Genomic DNA, 16,815 nt, shown 5'->3' on the forward strand with positions numbered 1-16,815 from the left:
AAGAGGGCTCTGCTTCCATTGTTGGTCTTGGCTATGGTGTTTTGGTAGCAGGTGGCCTTGGCAGTGGTGATAAGTCATCTGTGTATAGCACCAGAGTTCCTTGAGCAGGGTGAGGTCAGATGCGCTGCAGATTTATTGCCAATTCACGAGCCGCAGTCCAGGTTTGTCAGAGGTAGATGAGCTCATTTGAGCTGGAGTTTTGTGACGTTTTCCGTGAGTAGCTACAGTGGGAAGTTCTTAAATGATCTGAAGGCTTGTTTGCTGGTTTTCCAATGGGTTTGCTTGAAAGGTGTGGTGTGACTAATCTCAAAGGGGATTGACAGATGGTCTGATCAGTTGTGCGGGATAGGTGGGCTGTGATGGAGGGTCGGCAGGGCAGTGATGATGGGGTTGAGGATATTACCTTTCCTCTGAGTTGGGTCTTTCATGTGCTGTGTGAGGTTGAGTGTCAAGTAGGCAGTGGAGATCTTCCTTCATTGACTTGGTTGCTGGGTTGGCAGGGATGTGAAGTCGCTGAGGAAGGTATTTGCATGCGTGAGAGACATGGTGGTGACCAAGTCAGTGAAGTCTTCGATGAAGGTGGTGTTGGGCTTGGGTGGTCTGTAGATTAAGTAATGTGGGTGGAGGTTGATGCCATCCAGGTCTCAGTAATGAAGATGGCATCCAAGTCATGTGTGATGGTGTGATGGGAAATTTCTGCTACATGGTTGATCACTGAGCAGACACTGGCGAGTTTCAGTTTTCGTGTAGTGTTTAATGATGGAGGGCTGATGGGGGTGTATGGTGACGAAGGTGAGGTTGCTGCGAGGTTGCTGCGATGCAATGTCCTAAATGTTGCGGGTGGGTGTCGTTTTTGGCGAGGATTGGTGATGGTAGGGATGGACTGTTGGAGAGAGGGATGAAACACATATTGAAGCGAGCTTACCTAATGTAAGAGGAGCAGGGGTTCTGCTCCTGGGTCCTTCAGGTCCAAACAAGATTTGCTGTTTTTTTTTTACTACCCTTCACTCAGTAAGGAAAGGGAAGCAGGAGGCAGGGCTAATACGTGGTGGCTGTCTTGTGTCATGTGATCTAGATCCACTTGCACCTACTCACCAACTGCAAAGGAAAAGAGGCTGGAGGGCTGCTTAAGTAGGGAAAACGGGTGTCAAAACAAGGCACCAACAGATTAGCACTGATTGGCAGGCAGGTGCTTATGTCATGTGACTTGGATCCATTTGCTCACCAACTACCACTGCAGCACTGTTCTTTTGGACATTGTTTATGGCCCTGAATAATTGGGACTCAGATGCGTGTTTTAACAATATTGGCGATGCCATGCTGAAAGGAACCGAGATCAAAGACATTTTCTGGGCCTTTGTAGGTTGTATAGACTGCAGGCTTTGTGTCCTTTTAAATTGTTAGAAGTATTGGATCAGCCAGGAGTGTCTAACCGCTCACCTAATACTCATGTGATGACTGGCCCTTCAGCTTCAATTTATTTTTTAGCTGTGCCTGTTCTTTATGGTGCCAGCACAGATTAGTTCGTCTAAATGTAAAATGCAATTAACATCTGCAAAAACTATGAGTAATGTTGTTGTTAAATCACAGGGAATTTTCTTATCTTTAACTACTTGTTTGATTAATATTGCGCACCTCTCCTGTACAGTAATTTATTATATTTTATTTCTCTAAGGTTTTCAAGTTAAGAATTCTCTTGTGCAGTCAAACCTTTCTCAGACGCAACTAGCCACCATTTGGTAAGCCCCTTCAATTATTGTGGTGTGTGTTTGTGCCTCCCTGAATTGCAAAGTAGTTCGAATGATCATTCATACCAATTTTTATACATTTGCAAACATCACTAAATGACTATTTATTAATGACGAATAAATAGCTTCCCATGTATTCAGTGTTCAGAAGATATTAATGCAAAGCAATTTTAAATGATTTGGTGAAAGCGAATATCCCTGTACATTGGTGCAACATCTGAATACTAAACGCCTTCAAATATATGTACCTAAGGAATTCTTTCGATATGTCCTCTTGCCTTTCATATTGCTTGATCCAACAATATGTGACCAATGCACTCATGTCATATTTCCGGCTGTTGCAAATGGGAACACAGCACCAACTGCTGAAGGCAGATGGTCCCCTCAATTCCCTAGTGCTCAGAAACACAGATGCCATGTATAAAGACAAACCTTAAACAGCAAAGTGTAATAGGGTTCTATTTCTGCAAGTAAAATACATTCTCAGGTTGTAGGCAAGGTTACTAGGTTAGCAATCTGCGCTAAATGAACGATGATGTCCAATAAACAGACTAAATCTGCCACTCCACAGCAATTGTAATGAAGCTTAATGAAGTCCTACTCTCTGCATTGCAGCAATGTGTTCTTACTGCTAATGCAGAACAATCTAGCAGAATAAGTGTACCAACCCACATATGGTTCCAGCAAATAGAATGAATGCACTGTACGTTCTCAAGTTTGTCCTAATCGTGCATATTGCTGCTAATTGTCTTAGGAGCTAGTTTGCGAGACCTCTTCACCAGTGTTCATGTGCTGTCTGTATGTGATGAGCTTGACTCCCACAATCCCCCAGGCTTTTGCCCTGTGCCTACTGCCATGCCACAGGAGAGTCAAGTCATAGACACCAAGCTCAAAGTGGCCCTCCATTTTTGCACATGCCCAAATCGCCTAAAACATCACCCTTGTTTGTCACCACGAGGGTGGCGGGGGGGACCTCGGACCATGTATTGACTACCGTGCTATTAACGGTATCACCAAAAAAAGTTACCTTTTGATATCTGTACTTCTTGATCGATCAAATACATTTTGCCCTATCACTCCACACAGCCTTTCTTTTACACTGGTCTTTGTGGTGTGGTGTGATTGGGACAAAGTCCTACCATCCTACAGGGGCACTCATAAGCCCCAGATTGTAACATCTTCCCTGCTAAAGAGGATGGGGCCTAGTACACTAAGAGTCGTAAGTCCCATAGTTAGCCCTTTGTAGGAAGTAAGGAGTCTAAATAGCAGAACAGGTTTGATGAAAGCCAACAAGTGAGAGCAAGTGTTGCAAGAATAGAGGTAAGCAAAGTTCAGGGGTTCCCTCCCAATGCTTCCACACTAGCGGAAGCATAGGGGGAGATCCTTGGTCAGAACTTGACTGATCACGGCCAGGCAAGGGAGAGGTAGGGTTAAGACTTTGCACTCTTAAACTCTATGCTAGAGGTGGCAGAAAGTGGTATGTAAACTCACTCCCCCTTTTATCCCGGCCACTTTAGAAACAACCCATGGGCTTTCTGAAGCCACTGTGCACACTTACTTCAAATGTTGGTTCTGTTGGAAGAGGTCATGGGTGCAGAGGTTATTTTCTTTGTCAGCATTGGGTCCGGCAAGTCGGAGGTTCTGTGCTCTAGCGAGACGGTTTCTGAAACTAGACATCTGGATTACACCAGCATGATAAGATGATGGCCACCATGATTCTGATAACCTCAGGGGACCCCAAGACACTATGGTGGTGGGCCGCTATGACTATCACTGCACACAGGTGGCACAAGACGACCCTCGTGGTGCAGACAAGCTGGTATGCAAGGCCATTTATTCTGGAGATCCCAACTGCAAAGGGAGGCATCCTGTCAAGTCCAAACACTGGACGGTAACTGGTGCAGCAAAGAGGCCCAGAAGGGAGCAGATCAGTCCACAGGGCTGTCCCGGGAACACCTCCGACAGCATCCAAGGGCATGAACCTAGAGCAGGGTGCGGGAGTGGTTGTTCAAACCAGGCCAGAGGTTGAGGCACTGATGAAAGCCATCAGGAGATTAGGACAAAGGAGCAGGGCGTCGCCGGGACTTTTCTGACAGGAATGCTCATTCGCTGTTGGGGTATGGATCTGCATCATTCCACCAGACAGGGTCTGCCAAATCATGGACAGCCTCCGCTATGACATCTTTTCAGCAACAGACACACTATGACCAAGACATGGACTGGGGCCAGACACTCGCATTCCTCACATACAGCCACAAACATATATTGCTGCTTTCCCCTGGACAGCTGGCTTTGCTCGGGAAAGGGATTTCGTTATATCAGATTTCTGGACCCGTGAGGGCAGGAAGAAGGCCAAAAGACAAGATGGCTAAAGGACAATCGAAAAGTGCGTGGCACAGCCATCTTGGGGAATATGGTACTGTAAATATGATTGTGCAGTATAATGCAAACATGCACATAGGAAAAATGAAAACCACGGTAGAAATATATCCACTCCCACCAGCCTGTCTTGGTCATGACATGCAAGTAAAAGAAGTGTTACTTAAAACAAAAGAAAAAGGCATGCAAATTTCCCCTACTGCACCTTACTGTAAGCTGATTGCATCTTAAAAACAACATGGAATTTTCGTAATATATGGCAGTGTTCCTCTGCACTGGTAGCCATAGGGACACACTGGTGCCCACAAAATGGATGAGCAAAGCACAAGGTAAGTAAAGCAAACATGGCTTTACTTGCCTTCAAAAGTCAGGGCAGGATAAAAAAAAAAGGAAAAAGTTGGGGTGTTCCAAGGATGTCTAAGGAGGTAAAGCGGCAAATAGAAGATCTTTTCTAACAGGGTCATACCAGCCACTTTTGCTCTCTAACAATACAAAAAGTGCAGAGTGAAATAACTCCCAACTAAATAATGGGAAAATACAGACCAATTGGTCCTCCAGGTAGCTCCTCGTATTTGACCTTCCAAGTCCCTCTGTTGCCAGGATGGGAAATTAAGAACTCATTTCACCCAAGCCGTGTCCCAGATCTGGTAAAACAGGAGTTGGTGTGATCCTAAGTGGACAATTCACTGTGACTGACTTTACCTCCAGTGCCTACGAAGACTGGTCTGGTGCCTCTTTAGAACCCCTGAAAGCGTAGAGTCCCAACAAGACAACTCCCAGAAATGGATTCTACAAATAAAGGAAATAGTTCTAGCTCTTCAGGCCTTTGTTTCTACTTTTTCTATCTGTATGCCATTTCAGTGGGTTTCAGCAACAAATGGGGCGGACTGCTCACCTCTAATCTTGAATTATGGAACCACTGTCCTTGAAATATTTTACTGTCTGACAATCATTTGGTTGGAATTAAAACAAATCAATCGGAGTCAGCTGGTCATGTGGTGAGTCTGGTGTTCTATGTGAGAAACCTGAGGGTATTCTCACCCCTAAAACACTTGGATCCACTATGCTGGTGCCCAGCGAAAGGCTCGCTATTAGATCCTGACCCTGGGGGCAGAGAAGCGAGGGAGGATCACCTGGGTGGAGGGTCCTTGGGCAAGACATGTTATCCTCCTTTTCCTATTGGTGACCAACCCAACCCTTCTCCCATCTGTATGGGCTGTTATAAGCATGTTCCTCTCTTTTCTCCCATTTTGACACTTGACAGTACTGGGATGAAGAAGAGGCAACTAGGAACAATGAAGACCACACTCATTTACCATTCTGGTACTGGGACGAGGAAGATGCCTGCTACGAACTGTAAAGGTCGGGCATGTCCCGTTGGTTGTGGTCCGGCAGGAATGATTGGACCTCCACACCTGCAGCATGTCAAAGGGCTGCCGGTGTATAAAAGGAGGCCAGCCAAGCAGTATGAGAGATAAAGAGGAAGCCTATGCGTGGAGAAGCAGCAGGAACAGCAGCAGGAAGGCTGGCGCAAGTCTGGCGTGGGAGTTGGGGCTCCGTGCAGGAAATTGAACACTAAGAAAGGAGCCGTGTGCAGAGGCTGTCCCTTTTATGTTCATTCAAGATGCTCGTTCCCCTGCTGAGTCGTGTATGCAGGTGTGCCTTTGGGGCAAATGTGAGACCCCCGACATGAGGAGCAGAAGGCTGCATGATCCGGACTGCTGTGAAGCTTTGAAGATGACCATGTGTTTCTATCCATTGAGAAATCCGGGGGGCGAGTGTTAAACTGAGTTATTCGAGGAATACATTGTATCGGAGTGGTCGTGTGTTTGCAGAAACACATTTTCGAAGGAGTATAATTCAATCCATTGTCCAATATTGAATAACTAAGAATACTTAATATCAGAGTGGTCGCATGTGAGCGAAAACACATATTCTAACGTTTCTGAAGGTAATACAGTACTATTGAAATAAGTGGAATAAGGAAATATTACACCACCGGTAGAATGAAAGGTGCTCTGAATACAAACCATGTGCTTTTTGAATATCGAACTGAATGAAAATCTTAGCAAGGACAACCTGAGCCTATTGAAGACTAAACAGAGTACAATCTTTATTTCTTGAGTACCGAACTTAGTGAAAACCTCACAAAAGAGCAGTACTGTTACATACTAAGTTTAGAAGTAAAAATGGAACTTGCTTTTCAAGTAAATCCACTAGATGCTAAATTTGAATGATACTTTACATATAAGTGAAAAAAATGGTGCTGTCTCCTAAAGTGAAAGGAACTTTAAATGTTAAAACAAAGAAAGGTGTATTGAATACCAGACTACATGAAAACTACATTAAGTGACTAAAGCTTGACGATTGTTTCAACACAGTCAAAATGTCTACATACAAAGAAGGCACAATAGTGACAAAGAACTCTAAAGAGACGAAGGATATTTTTGGGCTAAAAAAAGTCTTGGGGAAGGGAGCCCTGAGACTTGAACCATGTATTAACCTGAGATCAAAGTTCTTTTGTGTTTGAAATTTGGGGAAGGGAACCCCGATTACTGGTTACACTGTATTATCGCGACCTTAAGAGAGGTAACTTTGAGACTTTTTGTTGGATAATGCTTTATACTTGGGGAAGGCAGCTGAAAGGAAGCTGTGAGTTGAAAGATGCTCCGAACTTTATGTTGGACACCGTTTGATTTGGTTGCTGACAATCCTAAACATTGCATAGATTAGTTATAAGGGCAAGTATAGGTTTTGCACACAGATTCTTCAGTTGAACTCTTCGACTTAGCTTTAGTTTTATTTGGCTAGGGAAGTCCCACCTTAGCATAGGGCAAGTTAGGCTTTTTTTTTTTAAACCTTTATTTTTGGTATGCATATCACATCACAGCTGTTCCACATTTCAACTTATTTCAAGGTACACAAAATAGCAATACATAGCCTCTACATTTTATTAATCCAGCCAGCAATCAGGTATATTTGCACATTTTCAGAGTTTTCATGGACAAGAGAATTTCAAACTATCAGGTCTTACACAGAGTCTATTCACTTTTCGAGTTCTCTTCATCGGAAAGAGTTCTACTCAGATATGTTCTAAACAGAGCCCAAATATCTTTTGGTCAACTTGTTGTAGGCGTCATTCCTACATATGTTTCTTCGCATTCATTAACATATGTTAGCCCTTTAAGGAAATGTTCTGTGCGTGGGGCAAAAAATTCCATGTTTGAAGAATACATTTCTTTGCTACTGCGCATGCAACATTGAACAGTCTTCTAGTTTTCTCTGGCACTTTCCCTATATCCCCGAACAGGTATTTTTGGGGGCTGAGCTGCGCAGGGATCTGTGTTCTATCCTCTAGTATTCTCGCAACCTCCAGCCAGAAGCTGGCTATCAGGGGACATGCTCAGTACACATGGAATGCATCCGCTCTGGGGCTATCAAATATCGGACAGTTTCCAGATCTTGTGTTGTAGAATTTTGCCATTTTAACTGGGGTATAGTGGAGCTTATTCAATATTTTAAATTTAAATTGTATCAGCCTGAGGCCGGCGTTTAATGAGACTTTTTTAGACAGAAGACCATATCTTGACCATTTCCCCTCTTCTATAGTTATGCCCATGTCCATCTTCCATGAGGCTTTGATATTATTCGATGGTTGTTAGTGAGATTGGATTATGTTGCATAATTTGGACACCCCTGTACCAATCTGTGAATATAATGACTGGAAGCATGCGTGTACGGGTGGTTCTTCTGGGTAGGTTGGTCATCGCTTCTTAAATGCTGCTTTCATGCGGTGGTATTGTAAGGTGGCTAATTAGCTTCTCCCCACTGTCTGCGAAGTCCTCCGGTGTCACGAATCTCCCGTCCGGGAACATGTCTCTCATTTTGATCTCATATTCCGGAACCCATGTCTTATGTATACTGGTATCGTATGTGGGTTTGATGCCTGGGAAATTCCATAGTGAGGCCTGCGAGTCATAGGGCGTGTCCATTTGTAGTCTTTTACTGATCGCGGTCCAGGCTACAATCGTGGAGGTTACCGGGTCGAATTTACAGTCATCTCTGTGGGATTTCGTAAATATTATGGAGTGTAAGTCGGTTGGTCGAACAGAGTGTCGTTCGATGAGGACATGCAGTGTTCTGTCTTTTGTGTCCTGCCTGTATTTGGCGTATTGTGCTTGTGCCACTAGGTAGTACAGTTCAAAATCGGGTGCAGCAATGCCCCCCCACTTCATAGGGTTCTACCAATTTCTCTGATTTCATTCCGTTAGTTCCGCCATTCCATATGAATGTTGTTGTCATGGATCGCAGGTTTTTGAAGAAAGGCCTGCCTGGCCATATTGGAACATTGCTGAACACGTAAAGGAGCTTAGGGAGCACCACCATTTTAAGCACTGCGGTGCGGCCGATAAGTGATTTAGGGAGTCTAGTCCATTCTTGTAGTTTAGTATGGATTGGCTGTACAGGGATTCGTAGTTATCAACGTATAGGGATGTTCTGTCTCTAGAGACGAGAATTCCGAGATATCTAATACAGTTAGGGGACCATCTAAGACCATGTTTATGTGTAGGGCAGGTAGTGGCTGGTGTTAATGGGAAAATCTCGGATTTTGTTGTGTTTATTTTGTAGCCCGAGTATATAGTGAATTCTTCCATGACTGCCAGTATGGGTACAATAGTGTGCAGTCAGCATATAACGATATGGATTCGAGAATACCGGCCATCCTTATGCCCCTCCGCTCCTGCTCTAGTCTGACTGCTGCCGCCACCGGTTCTATTGTGAGTGCAAACAGGATGGGAGAGAAGGGGCATCCTTGCCTGGTTCCCCTACTCAGTCTGAAATGGTTGGACAGTGTATGGTTCGTGAGGACCCTGACTTTGTGGGAAGTGTACAGTAGTCTGACGCATTGTATGAAGTATGGGCCAAACCCAAATTTATCTAGAACCTCGAACAGGTATGCCCATGTTGACCCAGTCAAACGCTTTCTTGGCGTCTAGTCATATAGCCACTGCCTGTACCTCTGATTTAATCTGTGCCATGACGCCAAACAGTCTATGCAGGTTTAGGGCCGTGGATCTTGTTGGAATGAAGCCGCATTGGTCCGGGTATACTGGGGTGGTCATTTTGGATAATAATCTGGTTGCGAGTACTTTAGCATATATCTTAGCGTCTGTGTTAATTAATGAGAGGGGCCGATAGGAGGACAGTTCATGGGAGGGGTGCCTGGGTTTTAACAATACCGTGATAATGACGTCCGTCACTGTGTCTGGGAGGGAGCCAATTCTCATGGCCTATTCCCATAGAAGGGTTAGTATTGGGGAGAGTATTGTGGAGTACTCTTTATATAGTTCTGAGTTCAGTCCGTCTGGGCCTGGGGCTTTTCCGGTTGCCAATGATTTGATTGCTTCGGTGATTTCATCACTGGTTATTGTTTGTTCAAGGGCCCAGTTGTCATCTAGTGAGAGCCTGGGGAGTATGATCTTGTTTAGGTGTCCCTTTAGGTCTCCCTGAGTACATGTGTCATGGTTTGCATATAGGTCAGTATAGAATCTGGTGAATTGAGAATTTATTTCACCTTCTCCATTAACAGCCACCCCAGTTCCCGTTACAATGCTTGTGAAAGGGGTGTGGTTATACTCACTCTTTAGTAAGCGTGCTAATAGGTGTCCTGCCTTATTGCCTTCTCCATATCTACGTGCCCTAGCTCGTATAGCCATATACTGCTGTTCTTTTGTTGCCAGTTGGTTGAAATCTGAAGGTGTGCATTGATTTCAGCTAATGTTTGTTTGTTGTGCGTTGTGCTATAGTCATTTTCAAGTGTTTTTCCGTTTCGGTTAATTCGATTCTGACGGCCTTAAGAAGCCCAGTTGTTTTAGACATTGTTACCTCTTATCCATACCTTGAACGTTTCCCATATGGTTGACCATTTGTCTACTGACCCTTTGTTTTGCTGGAAGAATTCCTCCATCTCAATGTGGAGCGACTCTACCACGTTCGGGTCTTTAAGGATATTTGGGGGCATCCTCCACCGTCTGGCTGGTGGTCTTATATTCTTGATCATCGCTCCAAGTATGATTGGGGAGTGATCTGATAGTGTGTGGGGGAGTATATCACAATGCTGCACTGAATTGATCAGATGGGAGGAGATATAGTCTATCCTTGACGCTGTCATGTACTGATGAATAGAACGTGTACTGTCTGTCTATCGGGTGTATCCCCCTCCAGGCATCTACCTGGGCCAAGTCCACTAGGGCTTGATGTAGGACAGTGGCAGATCTAGTGAGGTTCCTTTGCTTATCCGATGATCTATCCAAGGAGACATCGAGTATGGTGTTAAAGTCCCCTCCCCATAACACACGTGTCCATTGTCGGGCCAATTTCCGCCAGTACATTGATGTAGAACTCAGTTGTCTGTGTTCGGCCCATAAGTATTGACCAGGATCAGTTTCTCGCCTGCCACGGTGCCCCACACAACCACGTACCTGCCCTGAGGATCAATTTTGCTTTTCTCGGTTGCAAACCCCAAAGAGGGGTGTATCAGTGTAAGGTCTCCCCTATTGTGCGATGAATATTCAGTATAATATCTGTTACTCCCCCATTGTCGTAGAATACTTTCGTTGACCTTTTTTAATGCATGTGTTTCTTGCAGCATAGCTATGTAGCTACTTTGCTAGCTTTTGACCTATTATTCAGCCCACGGATATTCCAGGTAAGCAGTTTGAGTTTTTCCGGTTTATTTGCATGTGGATTTGTATGCTGTGCCATTCCGTCAAAGTCGGGTGGTGTATGAAGAAAGGGGTCATTCCCTTGGGCGGTTCAGCTTGTGATAGTGATTGCAATTTTTAAGCCATTCAAACTAGTTAACCTTAACTCCTGGTGGCCAACTGGGGATCTATCAGGAAGTGACAGTATTCTCAAACAACAAAACAGTCCCTTTTGTCCTGTAGCCATCCCCACCACCACCATCGGCCCCAACATGATGGTGACCCCTTGATTCAAACTTCTGGTTCTTCCCAGGGGCAGGGGGCGACTGCTGCAGCATGGCCCCTGTAGCCAATCGCGTCTCATCCGGCCCAACTTAATTTATGGGAGCTACGTCCCCCTATTCGTCACAATTACATCATTAAGAGAATAAAGGATATCGTGTAGCGGCCTTCAGTCATTGGAATTCCTCGGTTCTCCCACCGGTTGGTGCAGGTCGTTTTGATCATGTTCATTTCTTCCAGGAGGGAGGGGGATTGAGGCTTCTATATAGGCCATTGCCGTTGCGGGGGTTTCGAAGAAATGTGCATGTCCACCGTGTTGTATGCGCAGCTTTGCGGTGAACAGTAGGGCATAAGGTACTTTCCTCAGCCTGAGTTGACGTTTGATCGTTTCATAGGATCGCCTTTGGGTTTGGACTCCAGCCGAGAAGTCAGGGTAGATGTGGATATTGTCGTTGCCGTGTCTCAGGGGTCCCATTTCTCTTGCCAATCTCAGTGCAGCGTCTCTGTCTCTATAGTAAAGTAATTTGGCGATGACCATGCGAGTAGTGGCACCCGGCTTGGGCACCGGGGCTAGGGTACGATGCGTCCTTTCAACCAAGAATTGTGGGGAAAAGGAGTCTTCGCCGAGCAGGGATTTCAGGAGGGTTTCTATTTGTGATTCATTGGGCCCCTGCAGAAGGACTCCGAGAGCCCAACGATCCGTATGTTGCGGTGCGATCTCGATTCCAAATCTTCACATTTGCCCCAGAGCTTGGTCATCTCTCCTGTTAGGGAGAATTCTCTGTTTAGGCTGAATTTCCTAACCTAGTGAGTCCCCCAGCAGCTTTGCTGGATTTTTGGGGTTTATTTTTTTCTCCTGCCAAGACTGAGACTCTTTTACCCTCACTCTTGGACATGATTTGAGTGTATTCCTTTGACTCCAGATGTGTTTAATGGGCTACGGGGTCTTTTACTCCATAGGGCTTCATGTGTTTTTGTGATGTGTGTTACACAGCACCCTAAGTGCAGTAACACAGGGGTGTCATAGTGACCCCTAGTATAGACTCCATACCCTGGGACTGACTACTGTCTCCCAGGGCATGTAAAGTCACCATTGACTTTACTAGTCTTGAATTCTGAACAGAACCAGTACAGACCATCATATTGTGGACGTACTGGCTGGGGCAATTGGATTGCCCCGGGGTCTGTTAGTCGAGGGGGCACGTCTCCATCCCCCCTGATCGAGTTTTAGCTGGTGGCAGTGGATACTACTTTTTATATTCAACCGCGAATATTTCTCTATGGGGTTTTCCCATTGTTCGAGGCTACTATCTTTATTTATTTAATTACGATAGCCTCGAACATACCGCCGGTTTATTTAATTATTATTAATTCTCCGGTTGGTATTTTTTGCCAAAACTCGGTTCAAAAATGGCGTTTGTGTTCTCTTCTGTGACTCCAACCCAAGTCGAGCCCTTTGTTCCACTTTTTTGGCGGGCTTCTCCACAGAAGCCCTCCAAAGTGGTGCCACTCTGTCTGGGGTACTTAGGAGGTGTGGAGGGGGATTTAGGCTCCCTGGACTGAGTTGTCTAGGCAACTCAAGTCGCACTCCATCCTGATTGGCCCAAGTGGTGAGCCGCGCATGTTTGAGTGACAGCTAGGCTGAGTGAATGGGGGTTTTCTGCATAAAAGCAGGGCTTTGGGGACTGGAACTTCAGAAGTCGCCACAGGACCTAAGAATCCGACGAGGGAGAAGCTGAGCCGACCTGCCACGACGACACCACCGGTGGAGCCCTGCTGGACCGTCTCACCACTTTTCCCAATGACAGAGGAGATCTCCCGCCGGAGAGTCTTCTTCCTTTGACTGGTGGGGATAACCAGTTTCACCGTCTTTTCGCCTTCACGACGCATCTCGTGGCCGCCTTGCCTGTGCCAAGCACCCTGGCAACCGGAATACCACGTTTTACCACGACCGCGAAAAAAAGGGTAATACCTTTAACCGGAAAACTCTGCGGCTGGTTTCTTCCCTGGCAGTGCAACGACCTTCATCTTTCCTCCAAGTCGAGATCTTCTCTTCCTCTGGACGACGCCGAGACTTGCACCCGCTGCCAGGAACAACTGCCATCGCTGGAGGATCCTTCCCACTTAAGGTACCGTGTTCCGCCTGGCTTCCCTTGCCACCGACTGTACGGGGTAGATTTAGCCCCCGGCTTTCGAACCTGGATTAGCCTGGGACACCCTGGCTAGACTTTTCTGAGCCTCTCTAAACTCTTTTCGAACTCTCTGCAAGACTTTCAAAGCCTAGTGTAACTGTGTGATCTTGGGCGCATTTGTGCTCTGCTCTCTCTAAGAGTGGGCCTAGCCTATGGACTTTGGCTCCCCAGTGACTTTTGCTCTTCTGCCTTGCTAAAAGTGTTCCTAAATCTTAGAGTGGTGTATCTTCACATATTCTGTCTTTTTCCCTCCATTTTGGATGAACTTATTGGAGTGCCATCTATAGTTAAACGCTCACCTCTGTCTGGAAATAAGTGGTGTTAACTAAGACTTGTCTGATAAGGAATAAGGGTTGTATATATCATAATAGTAACTGTGTTTAGAGTGTTTTACAATAAGAGTGCTGGAGTGTTTCAAACAGTGTTTTTTTAAATAAATAATTATATACTTTGATACCAAAGCTCTGGTCAGTGTTTGCTTGTGCTATTGTGTCTGAGTGCCTATTGTGTATACTTTGCATACTGCCTAACTCTTCTTGAGCGAAGTCTGACTGCTCAGCCACAGCTACCAAGTGAATCTGGGTGGTACAGACTGCTACCAAGTGGGTTTACTGCTAACACCTGTAGTCCTAAATCTTTTGCAGTGTTCCCAAAGGGAACTGCACAGGTTTCTGCCTAACATCTCCTTTCAGGAGTGTTATGTCGTGGGTGTTTTGGTGAATTGAATCTTCATTGACGCCGATTCTGTTTTCTGTTTACGTGATTCTCGCACTTTCTTTGTCGACACAGGTTTTAAGTGAGCATATTGTTGAGACGATATCGTCTAATTTGACATTGACGGTTAGGAATCCGTTTTGCACCGTGGTGAGTAGGTGGTCAAATTTCGTGTCGTCTGCAGTCACCGATGAGGTGGCCGCTGGTGGGTCCAGGCTATCAGTGGGTACTTGTGAGTTTGTATAAGACTCCATTGGGCCTGTCTTCCTGTTCTCTACAACGTTTTTCCCGGGCAGCTCAAGAAAGTCTATCCTATGCGGCCCTGTTAGATTGGTGGATTTGGTCAACCAGTTAGCCCTGTTAGCGTCTGTACTAGGATCTAGGTCGGCGTAGGTGCTGGCTGAAGGATGCGGTCGTGTCTGGAGAGACAGTGCCAGAGTGCAGGTCGCCTTTTTTCCCCGTTGAGCTGGTCCCCTGGCAGTTGACCCTCCGACCCCTGATGAGCTCAGTATTGGAACGCTATGCACAATAAATTGTGGCTGCAGGGCTGGAGTATTTCAGAGGATATTGATGCTATGGAGTAGCAGATGTTAGCAAGCGGTTTGGTTGAGGGCTTAATCTGTGCGTCATGTAGTTGTTTCCAGGAATGGACTGTGTCCTCTCATGTATTCCCCTCTCCTCAATGTACGTTGTCACCAGGAAGAATGCGCGTGGGGCTGCCTTAGGGTTTGTTGGTCTTGATCCCTTTTAGTGTTGGAGCTGATGTGTCTAGTTCTGGTACTGGTGTGGATCGTATTGCGCCGTGTAGGTCCAGGGCTGGTTTTCACTGTTTGCGGCGTCTGACGTGTACGGCGCCCGATGGTCTGTGTGGGGCCCGCGTCTTGGTGGCCTCTCTGGCTGCGTTTATGGTTGTCTCTGCTCGGTGCGAGTAGGGCTCCTTGCGCCTTTCTAATGTGGAGTCTGAGCCCTTGTGGTCAGCCGCTGTTTGTCAGGTGCCCCCCTGAGCAGCCTTGTTTGGGTTTAGGTGCGTTAGGCGTGGCAGTCTCAGCCTTTGGCGTGCACAGGGCCCGCTTATGGTGTCGCCCGATGGAGGGAGCGGGGGCGGGGACCTTCACCGGCTCGTTCTAGAGGGATCCGTATTTTCCAGGCGGAGCCGCACAATGTGTGGGCTGTGGGTGCTTCCGCGTGGAGCCGGGGCTCTGGTTATATCACTTTGAGTTCGGGCCGACAGGAGAGCGGTTGTGTCCTTACCGGAGGGCTCGGCTACACAGATCACTCTTCAGGCGTCTAGGTTCGCCGCTCGTTCCACCGCCGATGTCCACAGTCGTCTTCTCTAGTTTGGGGAGCCGCAGAGGCAGCTTGGTGTCCTCGCTGCCACTGCCCGTGGCCCGCTATGCTACATCAAGGCCTGCACACGCCTCAGAGCCGTGGTCTCTGCGTCGGGATCTCTGGAACTGTGAGACGGTTCGCAGCCTCGCACCCGCATCCTCGGGTGGGATCTGGGTATTCCGACTCAGATTTCCTTTGTTCTTTTTCTCAGGGTCTTCAGGAAGTTTTGTGAAGGTAGCTTTGCTGATTTTGGCTGCTCGGGGGACGCAGCAGCTGGATGTATTTTATTGAAAGATTTCTGCCGGAGAGGAGCTCAGCTCTTAGGCAGCTATCTTCGTTGCGCAACCAAGTTAGGCCTTTTTTCATCCTGACATTTAAGTTAATAAAAGTGTTTCATGTAAATATCGATTTGAGGATATTGTGTCCTCCGACGTATTCCACATCTATGACCGGTAATGACCACAGCTGTGCTGCTTCGGAAAATCTTCGGCAGAGGGCATCCTGCGTCGATGAGGTCGATCCGTAGTCCCTCGAGGGCCTCTGTCGGGGGTTGACGTCACCGGATGTTATATATAGGACACACAGAGCCCGTAGCCTCAGTTCCGTTTTTTCCGCAAACGTGTTTGCTTCGGAATCTTGGCGTGCTCAATTCTTCTCTTTGAAAGCGATGTCTGTCTTCTTCTACTACCCCGAAAATGTTGGGACTGCGGTTCAAAGACGTCCATCATGGACCTGCACGACATCTGCCTCTGGTGCCTCGGCGAAAGCCATGCCACCGACGAATGCAATGATTGCCAGTCCCTGACTTCTAAGGCCTTGCGGGAACGTAAGAAGAAATTGAAGGTAGGTAGGGTGTCTAAGCCCCATAAATCGAAGTCCGCTAGGCTTTTGACCGATGATTCGAGGGGCGACTCTCCGCGTCGGCAAAAGTCCAGGGGGTCTCGGTCTAGGAGAGGTTCCCGCCATTCCTCTACCTCTTTGAGGCAATCTAGGAAGCGCCGTCACCGGTCGCCTTCCACGTCGGAGGAGGACTCGCCAGACGGTTGCCTTGTCCCACCAAGTCTTCGTTGCCAGCCGAATGGGATGCATTCCGCCAGCAGATGATGGCGATTTTCGAATCGCAAGGCACAGTTCCGTCCGCGCCTTCGAAAGAAGCCGGCAAGGAACAGGCTCGGCCTACCACTCGCACGCCTTTGGGCACGGGCGGTCGGCCCGATCATCGGGAGCTGTTGAGGTCCCGATTGTACAAGGGAGATCGCCATAGCCGTGCCAGATCCAGGTCCCGGTCCTCGACGCATCAAGACCGTTGGAACCGGTGAAGCCTTCGAGGAAGGCGTCAACGCCATCGGCGCCGTGTCCATCGAGGGGCTCCCTCGGGGCTCTGCCCTCGAAGTTGTCGGCGCTGTGTCCGTCGAGGGGCTCTCTGGGCTCCACCCTCGAAGTTGTCGGCGCCATGTCCGTCGAGGG

General features: G+C 47.1%; 1 protein-coding gene across 7 annotated transcripts in view; it reads left to right on the top strand.

Moving 5' to 3' along the window:
- Positions 1-16,815, top strand: part of ITSN2 (intersectin 2) — a 2,589,317-nt gene that overhangs the window by 590,079 nt on the left and 1,982,423 nt on the right. For all 7 annotated transcript variants that reach the window (XM_069605851.1, XM_069605856.1, XM_069605854.1 and 4 more), the window contains one exon: positions 1,676-1,739. In XM_069605851.1, the coding sequence (XP_069461952.1) occupies positions 1,676-1,739 (64 nt within the window). The remainder of the gene's footprint in view (positions 1-1,675; positions 1,740-16,815) is intronic.

The sequence above is a fragment of the Ambystoma mexicanum genome, chromosome 4p, assembly GCF_040938575.1.
Source record: "Ambystoma mexicanum isolate Mex_15411 chromosome 4p, UKY_AmexF1_1, whole genome shotgun sequence".
NCBI classification, from domain to species: Eukaryota; Metazoa; Chordata; class Amphibia; order Caudata; family Ambystomatidae; genus Ambystoma; species Ambystoma mexicanum.